At 49.1% G+C, this 25,712-nt stretch overlaps 1 protein-coding gene across 1 annotated transcript in view; it reads right to left on the bottom strand.

Moving 5' to 3' along the window:
• The window catches only part of TMEM104 (transmembrane protein 104), a 153,351-nt gene that overhangs the window by 41,649 nt on the left and 85,990 nt on the right, over positions 1–25,712 (bottom strand). The window contains exons 3-6 of the mRNA XM_063960678.1: positions 24,321–24,442; positions 20,083–20,161; positions 11,438–11,525; positions 11,242–11,322 (exon numbers count right to left, since the gene is read on the bottom strand). Coding sequence (XP_063816748.1) covers positions 11,242–11,322; positions 11,438–11,525; positions 20,083–20,161; positions 24,321–24,442 — 370 coding nt within the window. The remainder of the gene's footprint in view (positions 1–11,241; positions 11,323–11,437; positions 11,526–20,082; positions 20,162–24,320; positions 24,443–25,712) is intronic.

Consider the following 25,712-nt stretch of genomic DNA (forward strand, 5'->3'; position numbering starts at 1 on the left):
CCAGTTAACAGCATGATAACAGAGGAGCCTCTGGAAAGATGGCTCACAACAACAATAACCCGATTTAGTTAACAATAACTATGTACAAGTATTGCAGACAATCCGCACTTGGGATGGGCGCCCAGCATCCACTACGGACTACGAGAAATAGAATTATCGGTAAGTAAATTCTTATTTTCTCTGACGTCCTAGTGGATGCTGGGAACTCCGTAAGGACCATGGGGATTATACCAAAGCTCCCAAACGGGCGGGAGAGTGCGGATGACTCTGCAGCACCGAATGAGAGAACTCCAGGTCCTCCTCAGCCAGAGTATCAAATTTGTAGAATTTAGCAAACGTGTTTGCCCCTGACCAAGTAGCTGCTCGGCAAAGTTGTAAAGCCGAGACCCCTCGGGCAGCCGCCCAAGATGAGCCCCCTTCCTTGTGGAATGGGCTTTTACAGATTTTGGCTGTGGCAGGCCTGCCACAGAATGTGCAAGCTGAATTATACTACCAATCCAACGAGCAATAGTCTGCTTAGAAGCAGGAGCACCCAGCTTGTTGGGTGCATACAGGATAAACAGGGAGTCAGATTTTCTGACTCCAGCCGTCCTGGGAACATATATTTTCAGGGCCCTGACAACGTCCAGCAACTAGGAGTCCTCCAAGTCCCTAGTAGCCGCAGGTACCACAATAGGCTGGTTCAGGTGAAACGCTGAAACCACCTTAGGGAGAAATTGTGGACGAGTCCTCAATTCTGCCCTGTCCGTATGAAAAATCAGGTAAGGGCTTTTATAAGATAAAGCCGCCAATTCTGACACGCGCCTGGCCGAAGCCAGGGCCAACAGCATGACCACTTTCCATGTGAGATATTTCAAATCCACAGATTTAAGCGGTTCAAACCAATGTGATTTTAGGAACCCCAAAACTACATTGAGATCCCAAGGTGCCACTGGAGGCACAAAAGGAGGCTGTATATGCAGCACCCCCTTGACAACGTCTGAACTTCAGGAACTGAAGCCAGTTCTTTCTGGAAGAAACTCGACAGGGCCGAAATCTGAACCTTAATGGATCCTAATTTTAGGCCCGTAGACACTCCTGTTTGCAGGAAATGCAGGAATCGACCCAGTTGAAATTCCTCCGTTGGGGCCTTCCTGGCCTCGCACCACGCAACATATTTCCGCCAAATGCGGTGGTAATGCTTTGCGGTCACATCCTTCCTGGCTTTGATCAGGGTAGGAATGACTTCTTCCGGAATGCCTTTTTCCTTCAGGATCCGGCGTTCAACCGCCATGCCGTCAAACGCAGCCGCGGTAAGTCTTGGAACAGACAGGGTCCTTGCTGGAGCAGGTCCCTTCTTAGAGGTAGAGGCCACGGGTCCTCTGTGAGCATCTCTTGAAGTTCCGGGTACCAAGTCCTTCTTGGCCAATCCGGAGCCACGAGTATAGTTCTTACTCCTCTCCGTCTTATAATTCTCAGTACCTTGGGTATGAGAGGCAGAGGAGGGAAACACATACACTGACTGTTACACCCATGGTGTTACCAGAGCGTCCACAGCTATTGCCTGAGGGTCCCTTGACCTGGCGCAATACCTGTCCAATTTTTTGTTGAGGCGGGACGCCATCATGTCCACCTTTGGTTTTTTCCAACGGTTTACAATCATGTGGAAGACTTCTGGGTGAAGTCCCCACTCTCCCGGGTGGAGGTCGTGCCTGCTGAGGAAGTCTGCTTCCCAGTTGTCCACTCCCGGAATGAACACTGCTGACAGTGCTATCACATGATTTTCCGCCCAGCGAAGAATCCTTGCAGCTTCTGCCATTGCCCTCCTGCTTCTTGTGCCGCCCTGTCTGTTCACGTGGGCGACTGCCGTGATGTTGTCCGACTGGATCAGCACCGGCTGACCTTGAAGCAGAGGTCTTGCTTGGCTTAGGGCATTGTAAATGGCCCTCAGCTCCAGGATATTTATGAGAAGTGATGTCTCCAGGCTTGACCACAAGCCCTGGAAATTTCTTCCCTGTGTGACTGCTCCCCAGCCTCGCAGGCTGGCATCCGTGGTCACCAGGACCCAGTCCTGAATGCCGAATCTGCGGCCCTCTAGAAGATGAGCACTCTGCAACCACCACAGGAGAGACACCCTTGTCTTTGGTGACAGGGTTATCCGCTGATGCATCTGAAGATGCGATCCGGACCATTTGTCCAGCAGGTCCCACTGGAAAGTTCTTGCGTGGAATCTGCCGAAAGGGATTGCTTCGTAGGAAGCCACCATTTTTCCCAGGACCCTTGTGCATTGATGCACTGACACTTGGCCTGGTTTTAGGAGGTTTCTGACTAGTTCGGATAACTCCCTGGCTTTCTCCTCCGGGAGAAACACCTTTTTCTGGACTGTGTCCAGGATCATCCCTAGGAATAGAAGACGTGTCGTCGGGATCAGCTGCGATTTTGGAATATTGAGAATCCAACCGTGCTGCCGCAACACTACTTGAGATAGTGCTACCCCGACTACCAATTGTTCCCTGGATCTTGCCCTTATCAGGAGATCGTCCAAGTACGGGATAACTAAAACTCCCTTCCTTCGAAGGAGTATCATCATTTCGGCCATTACCTTGGTAAAGACCCGGGGTGCCGTGGACAAACCAAACGGCAGCGTCTGAAACTGATAGTGACAGTTCTGTACCACAAACCTGAGGTATCCTTGGTGAGAAGGGTAAATTGGGACATGGAGGTAAGCCTCCTTGATGTCCAAAGACACCATATAATCCCCTTCTTCCAAGTTCGCAATCACCGCTCTGAGTGACTCCATCTTGAATTTGAACCTGTGTATGTAAGTGTTCAAGGATTTCAGATTTAAAATAGGTCTCACCGAGCCGTCTGGCTTCGGTACCACAAACAGCGTGGAATAATACCCCTGTCCCTGTTGCAGGAGGGGTATATTGATTATCACCTGCTGGGAATACAGCTTGTGAATGGCTTCCAATACCGCTTCCCTGTCGGAGGGAGACGTCGGTAAAGCAGACTTTAGGGGAGTGCCTGAGTCCGCTTGTAAAGCCCCAGCGTCATGCTGAGGACTTGGCAGAAACGGGAGAGGGCTTCTGTTCCTGGGAACTGGCTGTTTGCTGCAGCCTTTTTCCTCTCCCTCTGCCACGGGGCAGAAATGAGGAGCCTTTTGCCCGCTTGCCCTTATGGGGCCGAAAGGACTGCGCCTGATTATACGGCGTCTTCTTATGTTGAGAGGCTACCTGGGGTAAAAATGTGGATTTCCCAGCAGTTGCCGTGGCCACCAGGTATGATAGACCTACCCCAAATAACGCCTCCCCTTTGTAAGGCAATACTTCCATATGCCTTTTGGAATCAGCATCACCTGACCACTGCCTCGTCCATAACCCTCTTCTGGCAGAAATGAACAGCGCACTTACTCTTGATGCCAGTCGGCAAATATCCCTCTGTGCATCCCGCATATATAGAAATGCATCTTTCAAATGCTCTATAGTCAGTAAATACTGTCCCTATCCAGGGTATCAATATTGTCAGTCAGGGAATCCGACCAAGCCACCGCAGCACTGCACATCCAGGCTGAGGCGATTGCTGGTCGCAGTATAACACCCGTGTGAGTGTATATACATTTTAGGATATTCTCCTGCTTTCTGTCAGCAGGTTCCTTAAGAGCGGCCCTATCAGGAGACGGTAGTGCCACCTGTTTTGACAAACGTGTGAGCGCTTTATCCACCTTAGGGGGTGTTTCCCAACGTGCCCTATCCTCTGGCGGGAAGGGGTATGATGCTAATAACCTTTTAGGAATTATCAGTTTTTTATCGGGGGAAACCCACGCTTCATCACACACTTCATTTAATTCCTCAGATGCAGGAAAAACTACAGTCAGTTTTTTCTCACCAAACATAATACCCTTTTTAGTGGTACTTGTATTATCAGAAATATGTAAAACATTTTTCATAGCATCAATCATGTAACGTGTGGCCCTACTGGAAGTCACATTCGTCTCTTCATCGTCGACACTGGAGTCAGTATCCGTGTCGGCGTCTGTATCTGCCATCTGAGGTAACGGGCGTTTTAGAGCCCCTGATGGCTTTTGAGACGCCAAGACAGGCACGAGCTGAGTAGCCGGCTGTCTCATGTCATCAACCGTCTTTTGTAAAGAGCTGACACTGTCACGTAATTCCTTCCATAAGCTCAGCCACTCAGGTGTCGACTCCCTAGGGGGTGACATCTCCATTACAGGCAATTGCTCCGCCTCCACACCATTTTCCTCCTCATACATGTCGACACAATCGTACCGACACACAGCATACACACAGGGAATGCTCTGATAGAGGACAGGCCCCACTAGCCCTTTGGGGAGACAGAGGGAGAGTATGCCAGCACACACCAGAGCGCTATATATATATACAGGGATAACCTTATAGAAGTGTTTTTCCCCTTATAGCTGCTGTTTTATTTATACTGCGCCTAATTAGTGCCCCCCTCTCTTGTTTTACCCTTTTCTGTAGTGCAGGACTGCAGGGGAGAGTCAGGGAGACGTCCTTCCAGCGAAGCTGTGAGGGAAAATGGCGCCCGTGTGCTGAGGAGATAGGCTCCGCCCCCTTCTCGGATGACTTTTCTCCCGCTTTTTGCTGTATTCTGGCAGGGGTTAAAATACATCCATATAGCCCTGGGGGTTATATGTGATGTATTTTCGCCAGCCAAGGTGTTTCTATTGCTGCTCAGGGCGCCCCCCCCAGCGCCCTGCACCCTCAGTGACCGGAGTGTGAAGTGTGCCTGAGGAGCAATGGCGCACAGCTGCAGTGCTGTGCGCTACCTTGGTGAAGACTGATGTCTTCTGCCGCCGATTTTCCGGACCTCTTCTTGCTTCTGGCTCTGTAAGGGGGCCGGCGGCGCGGCTCTGGGACCGGACTCCGAGGCTGGGCCTGTGTTCGGTCCCTCTGGAGCTAATGGTGTCCAGTAGCCAAGAAGCCCAAGCTGGCTGCAAGCAGGCAGGTTCGCTTCTTCTCCCCTTAGTCCCTCGATGCAGTGAGCCTGTTGCCAGCAGGTCTCACTGAAAATAAAAAAACCTAAAACGAAACTTTTACTAAGAAACTCAGGAGAGCCTCCTAGAATGCACCCTTCTCGGCCGGGCACAAAAATCTAACTGAGGCTTGGAGAAGGGTCATAGGGGGAGGAGCCAGTGCACACCAGGTAGTCCTAAAGCTTTACTTTTGTGCCCAGTCTCCTGCGGAGCCGCTATTCCCCATGGTCCTTACGGAGTTCCCAGCATCCACTAGGACGTCAGAGAAAATAAGATTTTACTTACCGATAAATCTATTTCTCGGAGTCCGTAGTGGATGCTGGGGTTCCTGAAAGGACCATGGGGAATAGCGGCTCCGCAGGAGACAGGGCACAAAAAGTAAAGCTTTTTCCGATCAGGTGGTGTGCACTGGCTCCTCCCCCTATGACCCTCCTCCAGACTCCAGTTAGGTACTGTGCCCGGACGAGCGTACACAATAAGGGAGGATTTTGAATCCCGGGTAAGACTCATACCAGCCACACCAATCACACCGTACAACTTGTGATCTAAACCCAGTTAACAGTATGATAACAGCGGAGCCTCTGAAAGATGGCTTCCTTCAACAATAACCCGAATTAGTTAATAATAACTATGTACAATTTATGCAGATAATCCGCACTTGGGATGGGCGCCCAGCATCCACTACGGACTCCGAGAAATAGATTTATCGGTAAGTAAAATCTTATTTTCTCTATCGTCCTAGTGGATGCTGGGGTTCCTGAAAGAACCATGGGGATTATACCAAAGCTCCCAAACGGGCGGGAGAGTGCGGATGACTCTGCAGCACCGAATGAGAGAACTCCAGGTCCTCCTTAGCCAGAGTATCAAATTTGTAAAATTTTACAAACGTGTTCTCCCCTGACCACGTAGCTGCTCGGCAAAGTTGTAATGCCGAGACCCCTCGGGCAGCCGCCCAAGATGAGCCCACCTTCCTTGTGGAGTGGGCCTTTACAGATTTAGGCTGTGGCAGGCCTGCCACAGAATGTGCAAGTTGGATTGTGCTACAGATCCAACTAGCAATCGTCTGCTTAGACGCCGGAGCACCCATCTTGTTGGGTGCATACAATATAAACAACGAGTCAGATTTTCTGACTCCAGCTGTCCTTGCAATATATATTTTTAATGCTCTGACAACGTCCAGTAACTTGGAGTCCTCCAAGTCACTTGTAGCCGCAGGCACTACAATAGGCTGGTTCAGATGAAATGCTGACACCACCTTAGGGAGAAAATGCGGACGAGTCCGCAGTTCTGCCCTGTCCGAATGGAAAATCAGATATGGGCTTTTGTAAGATAAAGCTGCCAATTCTGACACTCTCCTGGCAGAAGCCAGGGCTAGAAGCATGGTCACTTTCCATGTGAGATATTTCAAATCCACCTTTTTTAGTGGTTCAAACCAATGAGATTTTAGGAAATCCAAAACCACATTGAGATCCCACGGTGCCACTGGAGGCACCACAGGAGGCTGTATATGCAGCACTCCCTTAACAAAGGTCTGGACTTCAGGGACTGAAGCCAATTCTTTTTGAAAGAAAATCGACAGGGCCGAAATTTGAACCTTAATAGATCCCAATTTGAGACCCATTGACAATCCTGATTGCAGGAAATGTAGGAATCGACCCAGTTGAAATTCCTCCGTCGGAGCACTCCGATCTTCGCACCACGCAACATATTTTCGCCAAATTCGGTGATAATGTTGCACGGTTACTTCCTTCCTTGCTTTAATCAAAGTAGGAATGACTTCTTCCGGCATGCCTTTTTCCTTTAGGATCCGGCGTTCAACCGCCATGCCGTCAAACGCAGCCGCGGTAAGTCTTGAAACAGACAGGGACCCTGCTGAAGCAAGTCCCTCCTTAGAGGTAGAGGCCACGGATCTTCCGTGATCATCTCTTGAAGTTCCGGGTACCAAGTCCTTCTTGGCCAATCCGGAACCACTAGTATCGTTCTTACGCCTCTTTGCCGTATAATTCTCAATACTTTTGGTATGAGAGGCAGAGGAGGAAACACATACACCGACTGGTACACCCAAGGCGTTACCAGCGCGTCCACAGCTATTGCCTGCGGATCTCTTGACCTGGCGCAATACCTGTCCAGTTTTTTGTTGAGGCGAGACGCCATCATGTCCACCATTGGTCTTTCCCAACGGGTTACCAGCATGTGGAAGACTTCTGGATGAAGTCCCCACTCTCCCGGGTGAAGATCGTGTCTGCTGAGGAAGTCTGCTTCCCAGTTGTCCACTCCCGGGATGAACACTGCTGACAGTGCTATCACATGATTCTCTGCCCAGCGAAGAATCCTTGCAGCTTCTGCCATTGCACTCCTGCTTCTTGTGCCGCCCTGTCTGTTCACATGGGCGACTGCCGTGATGTTGTCCGACTGGATCAACACCGGTTTTCCCTGAAGCAGAGGTTCTGCCTGGCTTAGAGCATTGTATATTGCTCTTAGTTCCAGAATGTTTATGTGAAGAGACGTTTCCAGGCTCGTCCATACTCCCTGGAAGTTTCTTCCTTGTGTGACTGCTCCCCAGCCTCTCAGGCTGGCGTCCGTGGTCACCAGGATCCAATCCTGTATGCCGAATCTGCGGCCCTCCAATAGATGAGCACTCTGCAACCACCACAGAAGAGACACCCTTGTCCTTGGAGACAGGGTTATCCGCAGGTGCATCTGAAGATGCGACCCTGACCATTTGTTCAACAGATCCCTTTGGAAAATTCTTGCGTGGAATCTGCCGAATGGAATTGCTTCGTAAGAAGCCACCATTTTTCCCAGGACTCTTGTGCATTGATGTACAGACACCTTTCCTGGTTTTAGGAGGTTCCTGACAAGCTCGGATAACTCCTTGGCTTTTTCCTCCGGGAGAAAAACCTTTTTCTGAACCGTGTCCAGAATCATCCCTAGGAACAGCAGACGAGTTGTCGGCATTAACTGGGATTTTGGAATATTCAGAATCCACCCGTGCTGTTTTAGCACTTCCTGAGACAGTGCTAATCCCATCTCTAGCTGTTCTCTGGACCTCGCCCTTATTAGGAGATCGTTCAAGTATGGGATAATTAATACGCCTTTTCTTCGAAGAAGAATCATCATCTCGGCCATTACCTTTGTAAAGATCCGAGGTGCCGTGGACAATCCGAACGGCAGCGTCTGAAACTGATAGTGACAGTTTTGTACAACGAACCTGAGGTACCCCTGGTGTGAGGGGTAAATTGGAACGTGGAGATACGCATCCTTGATGTCCAAGGATACCATAAAGTCCCCCTCTTCCAGGTTCGCTATCACTGCTCTGAGTGACTCCATTTTGAACTTGAACTTCTTTATGTACAGGTTCAAGGACTTCAGAATTAGAATAGGCCTTACCGAGCCATCCGGCTTCGGTACCACAAAAAGAGTGGAATAATACCCCTTCCCTTGTTGCAGAAGAGGTACCTTGACTATCACCTGCTGAGAGTACAGCTTGTGAATGGCTTCCAACACCGTCTCCCTTTCGGAGGGGGACGTTGGTAAAGCAGACTTCAGGAAACGGCGAGGTGGATCTGTCTCTAATTCCAACCTGTATCCCTGAGATATTATCTGCAGGATCCAGGGATCTACTTGCGAGTGAGCCCACTGCGCGCTGTAATTTTTGAGACGACCCCCCACGGTCCCCGAGTCCGCTTGAGAAGCCCCAGCGTCATGCTGAGGCTTTTGTAGAAGCCGGGGAGGGCTTCTGATCCTGGGAAGGAGCTGCGTGTTGCTGTCTCTTCCCTCGACCTTTGCCTCGTGGCAGATATGAATAGCCCTTTGCTCTCTTATTTTTAAAGGAACGAAAGGGCTGCGGTTGAAAAGTCGGTGCCTTTTTCTGTTGGGGAGTGACTTGAGGTAGAAAGGTGGATTTCCCGGCTGTAGCCGTGGCCACCAAATCTGATAGACCGACTCCAAATAACTCCTCCCCTTTATACGGCAAAACTTCCATATGCCGTTTTGAATCCGCATCGCCTGTCCACTGTCGCGTCCATAAAGCTCTTCTGGCCGAAATGGACATAGCACTTACCCGTGATGCCAGTGTGCATATATCCCTCTGTGCATCACGCATATAAAGAAATGCATCCTTTATTTGTTCTAACGACAGTAAAATATTGTCCCTGTCCAGGGTATCAATATTTTCAATCAGGGATTCTGACCAAACTACCCCCGCACTGCCCATCCAGGCAGTCGCTACAGCTGGTCGTAGTATAACACCTGCATGTGTGTATATACTTTTTTGGATATTTTCCATCCTCCTATCTGATGGATCTTTAAGTGCGGCCGTCTCAGGAGAGGGTAACGCCACTTGTTTAGATAAGCGTGTTAGCGCCTTGTCCACCCTCGGAGGTGTTTCCCAGCGCTCCCTAACCTCTGGCGGGAAAGGGTATAATGCCAATAATTTCTTTGAAATTATCAGCTTTTTATCAGGGGCAACCCACGCTTCATTACACACGTCATTTAGTTCTTCTGATTCAGGAAAAACTATAGGTAGTTTTTTCATACCCCACATAATACCCTGTTTAGTGGTACCTGTAGTATCAGCTAAATGTAACGCCTCCTTCATTGCCAAAATCATATAACGTGTGGCCCTACTGGAAAATACGGTTGATTCGTCACCGTCACCACTGGAGTCATCGCCTGTGTCTGGGTCTGTGTCGACCGACTGAGGCAAAGGGCGTTTCACAGCCCCTGACGGTGTTTGAGTCGCCTGGACAGGCACTAATTGATTGTCCGGCCGTCTCATGTCGTCAAACGACTGCTTTAGCGTGTTGACACTATCCCGTAGTTCCATAAATAAAGGCATCCATTCTGGTGTCGACTCCCTAGGGGGTGACATCCTCATATTTGGCAATTGCTCCGCCTCCACACCAATATCGTCCTCATACATGTCGACACACACGTACCGACACACAGCAGACACACAGGGAATGCTCCTAACGAAGACAGGACCCACTAGCCCTTTGGGGAGACAGAGGGAGAGTTTGCCAGCACACACCAAAAGCGCTATATATATATCAGGGATAGCCTTATAATAAGTGCTCCCTTATAGCTGCTTTGTTATATCAAAATATCGCCATAAATGTGCCCCCCCCTCTCTGTTTTACCCTGTTTCTGTAGTGCAGTGCAGGGGAGAGACTTGGGAGCCGTCCTGACCAGCGGAGCTGTGAGAGGAAATGGCGCCGTGTGCTGAGGAGATAGGCCCCGCCCCTTTTCCGGCGGGCTCGTCTCCCGCTATTTAGAAAAATTAGGCAGGGGTTAAATATCTCCATATAGCCTCTAGGGCTATATGTGAGGTATTTTTAGCCTTTATAGGTACTCATTTGCCTCCCAGGGCGCCCCCCTCCCAGCGCCCTGCACCCTCAGTGACTGCCGTGTGAAGTGTGCTGAGAGGAAAATGGCGCACAGCTGCAGTGCTGTGCGCTACCTTTAGAAGACTGCAGGAGTCTTCAGCCGCCGATTCTGGACCTCTTCTGATTTCAGCATCTGCAAGGGGGCCGGCGGCGTGGCTCCGGTGACCATCCAGGCTGTACCTGTGATCGTCCCTCTGGAGCTTGATGTCCAGTAGCCAAGAAACCAATCCATCCTGCACGCAGGTGAGTTGACTCCTTCTCCCCTCAGTCCCTCGCTGCAGTGATCCTGTTGCCAGCAGGAATCACTGTAAAATAAAAAACCTAGCTAAACTTTCTCTAAGCAGCTCTTTAGGAGAGCCACCTAGATTGCACCCTTCTCGGCCGGGCACAAAAATCTAACTGGAGTCTGGAGGAGGGTCATAGGGGGAGGAGCCAGTGCACATCACCTGATCGGAAAAAGCTTTACTTTTTGTGCCCTGTCTCCTGCGGAGCCGCTATTCCCCATGGTCCTTTCAGGAACCCCAGCATCCACTAGGACGATAGAGAAATTAGGAAAACCATTATCATATTCGTGCAATTTAATATCAAGACCCCGACAGCGCCATCCTGTCCGTCAGAATGCCGGCAGCGGAGCGAGCACTAAGAGTCCCCTTGCTGCATTTGCCATGCTGCGGGCTCGGTGGCTCGCCACAGGTTCTAGTCTCACTCTATGGGTGTCTTGGGCACCCACGAGTGGGAATATTCCCTGTGCGCCGGGATTCCAGTTGTCTGCATTGTTGGCTGTCCAGATTCCGGCGTCGGTATCCTGACCACCGGGATCCCGACAGCCGGCAAATTGATTGCATCCCCAATTCATACCTTTATTAAAGAACATAGAAGCCATCTGTCCCATTTCAACACGCTCCACAATGTCAAAAGGGTCCGACAATCCACGGCGCTCTGAAAGACATCAATACATTTTTCTTTTTCTTAAATCACAATCAGGAATGGGTATAAAGTAGCGTTCTATTGTTTATTCATATAGATACCCTCTATACGCTGGGTAGATACTCACGCACAGAAAGGATGGGTCTGACTTCAGAGTTGTTATACCCATCTGCAGATACAGATTCATTATCAGAGTCCTCGCATGACTGTGCTTCCTGCAGGGGTGAGGAGGAGACAATTATCTTGTGGTGGAATGAAAGAACAGACACATCCAGTCTAAGGGGTATATGCAATTGCGGGCGAATTGCGGCACTTTTTCGCCCGTTTTTAAATTCGACACAATTCGACCGTCGAAGTCCGGCAGGTGGGTGCCGGAATTCGACATATTCAATAAAAAACTAATTCGACAGTCCCGCTGTCGAAAAACGGCCGATTTGACAGATTTTGATTAGATTTTTAAAAATGTTTAAAAAAACGGAAAAAAAAAAAATTGCGTGTGGTCCCCCCTCCTAAGCATAACCAGCCTCGGGCTCTTTGAGCCGGTCCTGGTTGCCAAAATACTGGGGGGGGAAATGACAGGGGATCCCCCGTATTTTAACAACCAGCACCGGGCTCTGCGCCTGGTCCAAAAAAATACGGGGGACAAAAAGAGTAGGGGTCCCCCGTATGTTTTGTACCAGCTCCGGGCTCCACTAGCTGGACAGATAATGCCACAGCCGGGGGTCACTTTTATACAGCGCCCTGAGGCCGTGACATTAAATACCCAACTAGTCACCCCTGCCCGGGGTACCCTGGAGGAGTGGGGACCACTTCAATCAAGGGGTCCCCCCCCAGCCACCCGAGGGCCAGGGGTGAAGCCCGAGGCTGTCCCCCCCATCCAAGGGCTGCGGATGGGGGGCTGATAGCCTTGTTGAAAATGTAAGAATATATTTTTTTTGCAGAAGAACTACAAGTCCCAGCAAGCCTCCCCCGCAAGCCGGTACTTGGAGAACCACAAGTTCCAGCATGCGGGGGGGAAACGGGCCCGCTGGTACCTGTAGTTCTACTGCAAAAAAATACCCAAATAAAAACAGGACACAGACACCGTGAAAGTATAACTTTATTACATACATGCCGACACACATACTTACCTATGTTGACACGTCGACTCTGGCCTCGTCTCCAATGTCGACGTCCGGGGTACCTGAAAATAAAATTATACTCACCTGATCCAGTGTCCAGTTCTTTTATTATAATCCACGTACTTGGCAAAACAAAAAAACGCATTTAACCGAACCAGACGGACTGAAAGGGGTCCCATGTTTACACATGGGACCCCTTTCCCCGAATGCAGAGACCCCCCGTGACTCCTGTCACAGAAAGGTCCCTTCAGCCAATCAGGAAGCGCCACTTCGTGGCACTCTCCTGATTGGCTTTGCGCGTCTGAGCTGGCAGACAGCGCATCGCACAGCTCCCTCCATTAGTTTCAATGGTGGGAACTTTGCGGTCAGCGGTGGGGCTACCTGCGGTCAGCCGCTGACCACGGGTGACCTCACCGCTGACCGCAAAGTTCCCACCATTGAAGATAATGGAGGGGGCTGTGCGATGCGCGTCTGACAGCTCCGACGCGCATACAGCCAATCAGGAGAGTGCCACGAAGTGGCGCTTCCTGATTGGCTGAAGGGACCTTCTGTGACAGTACTCACAGGGGGTCTCTGCAATCGGGGAAAGGGGTCCCATGTGTAAACATGGGACCCCTTTCAGTCCGTCTGGTTCGGGTAAATGCGTTTTTTTGTTTTGCCAAGTACGTGGATTATAATAAAAGAAATGGACACTGGATCAGGCGAGTATAATTTTATTTTCAGGTACCCCGGACGTCAACATAGGTAAGTATGTGTGTCGGCATGTATGTAATAAAGTTATACTTTCACAGTGTCTGTGTCCTGTTTTTATTTGGGTATTTTTTTTGCAGTAGAACTACAGGTACCAGCGGGCCCGTTTCCCCCCGCATGCTGGTACTTGTGGTTCTCCAAGTACCGGCTTGCGGGGGAGGCTTGCTGGGACTTGTAGTTTTTCTGCAAAAAACAATATTCTTACATTTTCAACAAGGCTATCAGCCCCCCATCCGCAGCCCTTGGATGGGGGGGGAAGGGACAGCTTCGGGCTTCACCCCTGTCCCTTGGGTGGCTGGGGGGGGGGACCCCTTGATTGAAGGGGTCCCCACTCCTCCAGGGTACCCCGGCCAGGGGTGACTAGTTGGGTATTTAATGCCACGGCCGCAGGGCGCTGTATAAAAGTGACCCCCGGCTGTGGCATTATCTGTCCAGCTAGTGGAGCCCGGTACTGGTACAAAAAATACGGGGGACCCCTACTCTTTTTGTCCCCCGTATTTTTTGGACCAGGCGCAGAGCCCGGTGCTGGTTGTTAAAATACGGGGGATCCCCTGTCATTTTCCCCCCGTATTTTGACAACCAGGACCGGCTCAAAGAGCCCGAGGCTGGTTATGCTTAGGAGGGGGGACCCCACGCATTCTTTTTTCGGATTTTTACACCATTCCATAAAAAAAAAAATAATAATAATATTTTTAAAAATATATAAATAATACTTGTGCCTCCTAAATAGACAAACCAAGTACCTAATCCCTTCTAATATAAATAGATATGCTATTACCAATAAAAAAAAAAAAACACAAAAAAAAAAACATGTTTTTAAAATTTTTTATTAGATTCCGCCAGCAAAGTGTGGCGGATTGAAAATGACGAATTTACTGTCTAAAGGCATTGTTGTCGAATTTACAATCTTCAATTGAATATACTTTTGTCGAAATGCCGCATTTGCACCATTGCAGAAATGTCGAATTTGACAAATGTCGAATTTCAAAAAGTCGAATTTGGAATGGACGTTTTTTTGGCGAAAAGTACTGTATTGCATTGTCAAATTTCTTTTTTGGGCGAAAATGTCCCGTTTTTCGACATTTTCGGGAATTCGCATATACCCCTAAATATAAATAAAATATTGCTCAGATTTAGAACACTCATTTGGTCACAAAAAAAATAAGAATTTACTTACCGATAATTCTATTTCTCGTAGTCCGTAGTGGATGCTGGGAACTCCGTAAGGACCATGGGGAATAGCGGCTCCGCAGGAGACTGGGCACAAAAGTAAAGCTTTAGGACTACCTGGTGTGCACTGGCTCCTCCCCCTATGACCCTCCTCCAAGCCTCAGTTAGGATACTGTGCCCGGACGAGCGTACACAATAAGGAAGGATTTATGAATCCCGGGTAAGACTCATACCAGCCACACCAATCACACCGTACAACCTGTGATCTGAACCCAGTTAACAGCATGATAACAGAGGAGCCTCTGGAAAGATGGCTCACAACAACAATAACCCGATTTAGTTAACAATAACTATGTACAAGTATTGCAGACAATCCGCACTTGGGATGGGCGCCCAGCATCCACTACGGACTACGAGAAATAGAATTATCGGTAAGTAAATTCTTATTTTCTCTGACGTCCTAGTGGATGCTGGGAACTCCGTAAGGACCATGGGGATTATACCAAAGCTCCCAAACGGGCGGGAGAGTGCGGATGACTCTGCAGCACCGAATGAGAGAACTCCAGGTCCTCCTCAGCCAGGGTATCAAATTTGTAGAATTTAGCAAACGTGTTTGCCCCTGACCAAGTAGCTGCTCGGCAAAGTTGTAAAGCCGAGACCCCTCGGGCAGCCGCCCAAGATGAGCCCACCTTCCTCGTGGAATGGGCTTTTACAGATTTTGGCTGTGGCAGGCCTGCAACAGAATGTGCAAGCTGAATTGTACTACAAATCCAACGAGCAATAGTCTGCTTAGAAGCAGGAGCACCCAGCTTGTTGGGTGCATACAGGATAAACAGCGAGTAGGATTTTCTGACTCCAGCCGTCCTGGAAACATATTTTCAGGGCCCTGACTACGTCCAGCAACTTGGAGTCCTCCAAGTCCCTAGTAGCCGCAGGTACCACAATAGGCTGGTTCAGGTGAAACGCTGAAACCACCTTAGGGAGAAATTGAGGACGAGTCCTCAATTCTGCCCTGACCGTATGAAAAATCAGGTAAGGGCTTTTACAGGATAAAGCCGCCAATTTGACACGCACCTGGCCGAAGCCAAGGCCAACAGCATGACCACTTTCCATGTGAGATATTTCAAATCCACAGATTTAAGCGGTTCAAACCAATGTGATTTTAGGAACCCCAAAACTACATTGAGATCCCAAGGTGCCACTGGAGGCACAAAAGGAGGCTGTATATGCAGCACCCCCTTGACAAACGTCTGAACTTCAGGAACTGAAGCCAGTTCTTTCTGGAAGAAAATCGACAGGGCCGAAATCTGAACCTTAATGGATCCTAATTTTAGGCCCATAGACACTCCTGTTTGCAGGAAATGCAGGAATCGACCCAGTTGAAATTCCTCTGTAGGGGCCTTCCTGGCCTCGCACCACGCCACATATTTACGCCAAATGCGGTGATAATGTTTTGCGGTTACATCCTTCCTGGCTTTGATCAGGGTAGGGATGACTTCATCCGGAATGCCTTTTTCATTCAGAATCCGGCGTTCAACCGCCATGCCGTCAAACGCAGCCGCGGTAAGTTTTGGAACAGACAGGGTCCTTGCTGGAGCAGGTCCCTTCTTAGAGGTAGAGGCCACAGGTCCTCTGTGAGCATCTCTTGAAGTTCCGGGTACCAAGTCCTTCTTGGCCAATCCGGAGCCACGAGTATAGTTCTTACTCCTCTCAGTCTTATAATTCTCAGTACCTTGGTTATGAGAGGCAGAGGAGGGAACACATACACTGACTGGTACACCCACGGTGTTACCAGAGCGTCCACAGCTATTGCCTGAGGGTCCCTTGACCTGGCGCAATACCTGTCCAGTTTTTTGTTGAGGCGGGACGCCATCATGTCCACCTTTGGTTTTTTCCAACGGTTCACAATCATGTGGAAGACTTCTGGGTGAAGTCCCCACTCTCCGGGGTGGAGGTCGTTCCTTCTGAGGAAGTCTGCTTCCCAGTTGTCCACTCCCGGAATGAACACTGCTGACAGTGCTATCACATGATTTTCCGCCCAGCGAAGAATCCTTGCAGCTTCTGCCATTGCCCTCCTGCTTCTTGTGCCGCCCTGTCTGTTTACATGGGCGACTGCCGTGATGATGTCTGACTGGATCAGCACCGGCTGACCTTGAAGCAGAGGTCTTGCTAGGCTTAGAGCATTGTAAATGGCCCTTAGCTCCAGGATATTTATGTGAAGTGATGTCTCCAGGCTTGACCACAAGCCCTGGAAATTCCTTCCCTGTGTGACTGCTCCCCAGCCTCGCAGGCTGGCATCCGTGGTCACCAGGACCCAGTCCTGAAGGCCGAATCTGCGGCCCTCTAGAAGATGAGCACTCTGCAACCACCACAGGAGAGACACCCTTGTCTTTGGTGACAGGATTATCCGCTGATGCATCTGAAGATGCGATCCGGACCATTTGTCTAGCAGGTCCCACTGGAAAGTTCTTGCGTGGAATCTGCCGAATGGAATTGCTTCGTAGGAAGCCACCATTTTTTCCCAGGACCCTTGTGCATAGATGCACTGACACATGGCCTGGTTTTAGGAGGTTTCTGACTAGTTCGGATAACTCCCTGGCTTTCTCCTCCGGGAGAAACACCTTTTTCTGAACTGTGTCCAGGATCATTCCTAGGAATAGAAGACGTGTCGTCGGGATCAGCTGCGACTTTGGAATATTGAGAATCCAACCGTGCTGCCGCAACACTACTTGAGATAGTGCTACCCCGACTACCAACTGTTCCCTGGATCTTGCCCTTATCAGGAGATCGTCCAAGTAAGGGATAAATAAAACTCCCTTCCTTCGAAGGAGTATCATCATTTCGGCCATTACTTTGGTAAAGACCCGGGGTGCCGTGGACAAACCAAACGGCAGCGTCTGAAACTGATAGTGACAGTTCTGTACCACAAACCTGAGGTACCCTTGGTGAGAAGGGTAAATTGGGACATGGAGGTAAGCATCCTTGATGTCCAAAGACACCATATAATCCCCTTCTTCCAGGTTCGCAATCACCACTCTGAGTGACTCCATCTTGAATTTGAACCTTTGTATGTAAGTGTTCAAGGATTTCAGATTTAAAATAGGTCTCACCGAGCCGTCCGGCTTCGGTACCACAAACAGCGTGGAATAATACCCCTTTCCCTGTTGCAGGAAGGGTACCGTGATTATCACCTGCTGGGAATACAGCTTGTGAATGGCTTCCAATACCGCCTCCCTGTCGGAGGGAGACGTCGGTAAAGCAGACTTTAGGAAACGGCGAGGGGGAGACGTCTCGAATTCCAATTTGTACCCCTTGATACCACCTGAAGGATCCAGGGGTCCACCTGTGAGTGAGCCCACTGCACGCTGAAATTCTTGAGACGGGCCCCCACCGTGCCTGAGTCCGCTAGTGAAGCCCCAGCGTCATGCTGAGGACTTGGCAGAAACGGAAGAGGGCTTCTGTTCCTGGGAACTGGCTGTTTGCTGCAGCCTTTTTCCTCTCCCTCTGCCACGGGGCAGAAATGAGGAGCCTTTTGCCCGCTTGCCATTATGGGGCCGAAGGGACTGCGCCTGATAATACGGCGTCTTCTTATGTTGAGAGGCTACCTGGGGTAAAAATGTGGATTTCCCAGCAGTTGCCGTGGCCACCAGGTCTGATAGACCTACCCCAAATAACTCCTCCCCTTTATAAGGCAATACTTCCATATGCCTTTTGGAGTCAGCATCACCTGACCACTGCCTCGTCCATAACCCTCTTCTGGCAGAAATGGACAGCGCACTTACTCTTGATGCCAGTCGGCAAATATCCCTCTGTGCATCACGCATATATATAAATGCATCTTTTAAATGCTCTATAGTCAGTAATATACTGTCCCTATCTAGGGTATCAATATTTTCAGTCAGGGAATTCGACCACGCCACCCCAGCACTGCACATCCAGGCTGAGGCGATTGCTGGTCGCAGTATAACACCCGTGTGAGTGTATATACATTTTAGGATATTCTCCTGCTTTCTGTCAGCAGGTTCCTTAAGGGCGGCCGTATCAGGAGACGGTAGTGCCACCTGTTTAGACAAACGTGTGAGCGCTTTATCCCCCCTAGGGGGTGTTTCCCAACGTGCCCTATCCTCTGGCGGGAAGGGGTATGATGCTAATAACCTTTTAGGAATTATCAGTTTTTTATCGGGGGAAACCCACGCTTCATCACACACTTCATTTAATTCCTCAGATGCAGGAAAAACTACAGGCAGTTTTTTCTCACCAAACAGAATACCCTTTTTAGTGGTACTTGTATTATCAGAAATATGTAAAACATTTTTCATAGCCTCAATCATGTAACGTGTGGCCCTACTGGAAGTCACATTCGTCTCTTCATCGTCGACACTGGAGTCAGTATCCGTGTCGGCGTCTGTATCTGCCATCTGAGGTAACGGGCGTTTTAGAGCCCCTGATGGCTTTTGAGACGCCTGGACAGGCACAAGCTGAGTAGCCGGCTGTCTCATGTCATAATTTTTGTCACGTAATTCCTTCCATAAGCTCAGCCACTCAGGTGTCGACTCCCTAGGGGGTGACAACTCCATTACAGGCAATTGCTCCGCCTCCACACCATGTTCCTCCTCATACATGTCGACACAATCGTACCGACACACAGCACACACACAGGGAATGCTCTGATAGAGGACAGGACCCCACTAGCCCTTTGGGGAGACAGAGGGAGAGTATGCCAGCACACACCAGAGCGCTATATATATATATACAGGGATAACCTTATAGAAGTGTTTTTCCCCTAACAGCTGCTGGTTTATTAATACTGCGCCTAATTAGTGCCCCCCTCTCTTTTTTAACCCTTTCTGTAGTGTAGTAACTGCAGGGGAGAGCCAGGGAGCTTCCCTCCAACGGAGCTGTGAGGAAAAATGGCGCCAGTGTGCTGAGGAGATAGGCTCCTCCCCTTTTTCGCGGACTTTTCTCCCGCAATTATAATGGATTCTGGCAGGGGTTAAAATACATCCATATAGCCCTGGGGGTTATATGTGATGTATTTTCGCCAGCCAAGGTGTTTTTATTGCTGCTCAGGGCGCCCACCCCCAGCGCCCTGCACCCTCAGTGACCGGAGTGTGAAGTGTGCCTGAGGAGCAATGGCGCACAGCTGCAGTGCTGTGCGCTACCTTGGTGAAGACTGATGTCTTCTGCCGCCGATTTTCCAGACCTCTTCTTGCTTCTGGCTCTGTAAGGGGGCCGGCGGCGCGGCTCTGGGACCGGACTCCGAGGCTGGGCCTGTGTTCGGTCCCTCTGGAGCTAATGGTGTCCAGTAGCCTAAGAAGCCCAAGCTGGCTGCAAGCAGGCAGGTTCGCTTCTTCTCCCCTTAGTCCCTCGATGCAGTGAGCCTGTTGCCAGCAGGTCTCACTGAAAATTAAAAAACTAAACTTTTTCTAAGAAACTCAGGAGAGCCTCCTAGAATGCACCCTTCTCGGCCGGGCACAAAAATCTAACTGAGGCTTGGAGGAGGGTCATAGGCGGAGGAGCCAGTGCACACCAGGTAGTCCTAAAGCTTTACTTTTGTGCCCAGTCTCCTGCAGAGCCGCTATTCCCCATGGTCCTTACGGAGTTCCCAGCATCCACTAGGACGTCAGAGAAATGTTTATATTTCAAATTATCTTGATTAACAGAATTACTGGGAAAAGATTTCTGTCACATTTCTACTGAAATTACAGTACAGACACACTGGACTGACTACCTCCTTCTCCCATTTCTTCCAGCGCAGCTGAGCATTAGCCGCAGCCATGGCTTCCACAACAAAGGTTGTTGTCATATAGCTAAAAGAGATAAAGAAAGTTATTACTGAGAACATGTTGTTTATTAGCAGAATTACTTCCTCATCCAGCAAACCTTCTACATTTATCACTTTAAAATGACTACGGGGAAAGGGGGATGCAAACGAGAGGACCAGGAACAAGAGCAGTAATTTCAAAGATGGGAGCTTCCCCTTACCCTCAGGAGCGTCACACAAAACTGGTTGTAAGGAAAGCGAGATGAACTACAGAGACTCAGGACTGCCAGAGTAGGGATGGACATCGGAAGCCCACCATTATTGATAGCTGGGCTTCCACCATTGAAACTTTGGATGGTAACTTACCATCGCAGCAAAAGAATATGATAGTAAAAACTATTTATATGATTTGCACAAAAACCCCTGCAGTGTGGCTGGCTGAGGGTGGGATCAGGGGTGCGATCAGGGACGGGGCCTGTAGAAACATACATACTGGGCGGGATTCAAATCTTTTCTGCCCCCTCCCGCCCCCATCGCGCCCGCCGGCAGTATTCAAATGTTACAGTCGATGGGTGCGATAATCAGCATTTCAGCTCGCCACCCCCAGGGGTGGCGAGCTGAAATGCGTGAAAAGTAACCCGTTTGGACGCCCAAACGGGACTTTTCACAATTGCGCCCAAATCTTTAGTCAGGTTTAGCTGCTTTACACGGCTAAATCCGTCTCTTATGGGCGCGATCAGTGTGAAAACGGGGGTCATTAGAATATCGCCCCGCGATCTCCCGTCACTTTAGACGGGAGATCGGGGGCAATAGAAGATTTAAATCCCGCCCACTGTGTCCTCTCTAGTGTAGCTAGCAGCGCTGCTGTGTTGTGGGGACTGGTGGGTACACTATACAGTAACATACCTCCCAACATGACATACTCCAGGAGGGACACAATGCTCTGCTCCTGGACTTCCCTCTTAAATTTATGATTGTCATCACCTGTGGTGAAACACCTTTCTTATCTATTAACCTGTTCCAGACAGGTGCAGACAAGCATAAATTAAGAAGGAAGTCCAGAAGCAGAGCATTTTATCCCTCCTGGAGAGGGTCATGTCGGGAGGTATGCAGTAGATACATTACAGTCCGGCTCCAGAGTCCAGCATGCCTGTCACAGGTGGGGAGGCTCCTGAAGAGAGTCCAGTGTGTTAAGGAGGGTACACACTGGCTGATATATCGGCCATTCTATTGAACGGCCAATATATCGCGGGTTCTTCGGCCAGTATGTACGGGCAATATGTCTGTGAACTCCGTTCATATCGTGTCAGCCCCGCAGCACAGCCGACGGCCAATATATTTACCGATATATTGGCGCATCGCTGTGCGTGTATGGGCAACCAGCCGGCGGCCCGTACACATGCTTCTGCGGCGGCCGGCGGTGATTGACAGCTGAACCAGGTGGGTGTGTGTACACACCCGCAAAGTTCATGACATCAGTCCCAGACGGATCGGGCTGTGTGTATGCACAGCACACTGCCCGATCAGTCCATAGATATATCTGCAGATCAATTGATCTGCAGATATATCTATCAGTGTGTACCCACCTTTATAGCCAGGCAGTGAGGAGGAGAGACACTGCCATGGCTACACTGTGGACAGTGTGACAGTGTGCTGTGTGAGTGACTGTTGTAGGGCAAAGGGTGCGCTCTGACTCTCTTGGACAGTGGTGGTCATTCCGAGTTGTTCGCTCGCTAGCAGTTTTTAGCAGCCGTACAAACGTTATGCCGCCGCCCACTGGGAGTGTATGTTAGCTTAGCAGAAGTGCGAACGAGAGGATCGCAGAGCGGCTACAAAATATTTTTGTGCAGTTTCAGAGTAGCTTCAGACCTACTCAGCGCTTGCGATCACTTCAGACTATTCAGTTCCTATTTTGACGTCACGGACACGCCCTGCGTTCGCCCAGCCACGCCTGCATTTTTGCTGGCACGCCTGCGTGTTTTCGAACACTCCCTGAAAACAGTCAGTTGACACCTAGAAACGCCCTCTTCCTGTTAATCACTCTGCGGCAAGCAGTGCGACTGAAAAGCTTTGCTAGACCTTGTGTGAAACTACATCGTTCATTGTAAAAGTACGACGCGCGTGCGCATTGCGCCGCATACGCAGAAGTGCCGATTTTATGCCTGATCGCTGCGCTGCGACCGAAATCTGCTAGCAAACACCTCGGAATGACCCCCAGTGAGAGACAATCAGAGCTAGCAATGAGCACTGTTGCCTAGCAAGCAGCCTAGAGAGGGGAGAGAGCGAGAGGATTGAGCAGGGCCATGTCTGAGGCAGGCAGAAAGTCAGAGACAGCTTCCAACGAACCCATAAAGATTTCCTTATGCAGACACAGCAGCCAGGAAGAATCCATGGGAGGCATAGCTAGCAGGAATTTAAAAAAAATAAAACAAATCCACCATCTGAACACCTTAGAACAGAGGTCCTCAAACTCGGTCCTCGGGGGCCCACACAGTGCATGTTTTGCAGGTAACCCAGCAGGTGCACATTAATTACTCACTGACACATTTTAAAAGGTATACAGGTGGAGCTAATTATTTCACTTGCGATTCTGTGAGGAGACCTGCAAAACATGCACTGTGTGTGGTCCTGAGGACTGAGTTTGAGGACCTCTGCCTTAGAATGATTACCATTCTATGGTGGCAAACATTGGGGGTAATTCAGACCTGATCGCTAGGCTGCGTTTTCGTACAGTGGGCGATCAGGTCTAAACTCTGCATGCACCGCAATGTGCAGGCACGTTGCACGGGTACAAAGTGGATCGCCGCTCAGCGATTGGTATGTGCGAAGGATCCATTCGCACGGGCGTTCGCAAGGAGATTGACAGGAAGAAGGCGTTTGTGGGTGTCAACTGACCGGTTTCTGGGAGAGTTTTGAAAAACGCAGGCGTGTCCATGCGTTTGCAGGGAGGGTTCCGGACGTCAATTCCGGTCCCGGACAGGCTGAAGTGATCGCAGCGGCTGAGTAAGTCCTGGGCTGCGCAGAGACTGCAGAAGATCTGTTTGTACAGCTCTGCTACACATGCGGTCGCAAACTTGCACAGGTAAAAAACACTCCCCCCTGTAGGCCGCGACTATCTGTTCGCAGCAGTGCAAAAATCGCCTGCTAGCGATGAGGTCTGAATTAGGCCCATTGGCAGGCCACAATCATATGGAAAAACCACTACCATCAGAACAAAAACATTGATGGTTAGTAAACATTGGATTCCAAAGTCCATCCCTATGCCAGAGCCACAGAGCATCCCTGGGTATCTGGTGAACGGTAAAAGGCTAGATTTGCTAAATTTGTGTTGACAGATTGCATACGTAACAAATGGAAAGTGCATTGTATGAATAACATAGGTAAACCTTACGCAAATAAAGCTAAAACAATTGTCTGTGTATGTATATTGTATACTAAGCAGGAAAATGTATGATACAACTTTGTTCAGAGCAACTGTTGCCATAAACAGTATACAGAAAATGGCTTACTGTTTGGTGCAATCAGTTAATTTAGAGCTAGGGTTGGGAACATAAGTTCGACCATTAAATTATCGACAACCAGAAAAAGGACACAGTTTGAAAGCAGCATACAGACATGTTAACGATGAGATTGCCAACATGCTTTACTATCATGGTCCAGATTTCTTGAAGCTTGGAGATAGGTAAAGTGGAGAGAGATAGAGTACCAACTAATCAGATCATAACTGGCATTACCCAAACACAGCCTGTAACATGGGCCCATGTTTGAAGTTGTGAACACACACATCACAAAGATACCTTTTTATATTTAGGGGGAAATTCAATTGTGGACGAACAGATTCACCCAGCTGATTTAGTGAGACACCCGCCATAGGGTACCAAACACTTTTGAGCCAAAGGGGTGTGACACGGGCTCCCGTTGCCAGTGTTTAAATGCAGCAGCAACAGCAATTCACCTGCAATTCAATTCCTCCCATATTGGACTTGTTTAGAGGGCCTCTAATTGCGCTAAGCACAAGGCAATAAATATTCTAAATAGATCTTTCTGCACATATTACAAACACATTTCCTTCTGTTTTTATATATCGTCGGACCTAACACACCCCAACTGTTACAAAAAAGAAACATGAATATAAAATGATGTCCCATTTTAAAGGCATTTCAGCCGTGTTTATGTGGAGGATATTGCAATGAGCTGACACTCACCTCATAAAAGCCAGGAAGATTATCAGGATAAGACTCACCAACCAGCCAGCATTGGCAAAGGCCTTAGGCATGGTGAGCGCTCCAGTGCCAACAATCAGGTTGAACATATATACTAGCCCAACCTGTATAGAAAAAAGGGAAAATTTGACAGGAAAATTATTTTATAACCTACTGTATTTTTGCCTTGAAGAGAAGCCTGTCTGATTAAAACAAGAACAATACTAAAAGTCCAAATGGTAGATCTACTTATTAGGGGAACATGTACTGTACTAAGCCTTGGAGAGAGATGAAGTGGATAGAGAAAGTGCCAGACAATCAGCTCCTAACTGCCATGTTACAGGCTGTGTTTGAAAAATCACAGGAGATGGTTGGTTGGTACGTTATCTACATCCACGGCTTAGTACATAGACCCCTAAACCTTCTAAAACAGACAAGTTGAGGCTTTGCCCATAGCAACCATTTAGATTCTATCATTTTCTAGAATGCAACAGAGAAATGATAGCTAAAACCTGATTGGTTGATATGGGCAACACATCCACGTTTATGTTTTAGAAGCCTTAGTAAATCTAACCCCAAGGGTCTTTTAGCTTTCCTCATCCTTCTTCAACCTCTCTGCAGTATTTGACACTGTAGACCTCCCTTCAGTCATTTGGGCATTGTGACACAGGGGTAGATGTAAGATGGGTTGTTATGGGGGAGAACCAGTATCAGCCCTGTTATGTGCACCAATACCTATTATCCACCATGTATGAAGGAGAAGTGTGTGAGATCACACCCGTCTATATCGGCGCTGCTATCGACAAGACGGCACGCAGATATGCAGGGCAACGTATGAATGGTCACTTTGACAGCTGCAGTTGTCGTTGCCCATATACCACAGCAGGGACAGCTCCAGGCTGCACAGGAGATCTTGCTAAAGTGATGAGTTCTCCTGCATGCCGAGTGGAGCCGGACGGAGGAGAGACACAGCGCATCAGCACTAGGCTGATGCGCTGTGGGCACAGACAGTGATTGCCAGAGAGGGTAGGTTTTCACTCCTCCTTTTCCGATGTTAATACAGATCTGTGCTGCCGCTTCCTGTTTCACCTCAGTAAATAGGCATAGCAGGAAGAGTTGTACTCACATGGCATGTGAGTGTATAAAACATTTACTACACAGTCCTCTCTCTTGATTCTTACCCCATCTCTCTCTCCCTCTCAAACTGTTACTTCTCTGTTTTAGCTTAGCAAGGTCTCCATCAGGCTCTTCCCCTACTTCCATTTTTACAAATGCTCACTCAAAACTCTTTGTCTTTGATAAAGCTTAGGATAGACAGACAGACAGACAGACAAATCGCACACTACTCCATCCAATATACAGCGTGCTTGATCATTCACATTGCATATTCATAAT

Source organism: Pseudophryne corroboree, chromosome 3 (assembly GCF_028390025.1).
Source record: "Pseudophryne corroboree isolate aPseCor3 chromosome 3, aPseCor3.hap2, whole genome shotgun sequence".
In the NCBI taxonomy this organism is placed as follows: Eukaryota; Metazoa; Chordata; class Amphibia; order Anura; family Myobatrachidae; genus Pseudophryne; species Pseudophryne corroboree.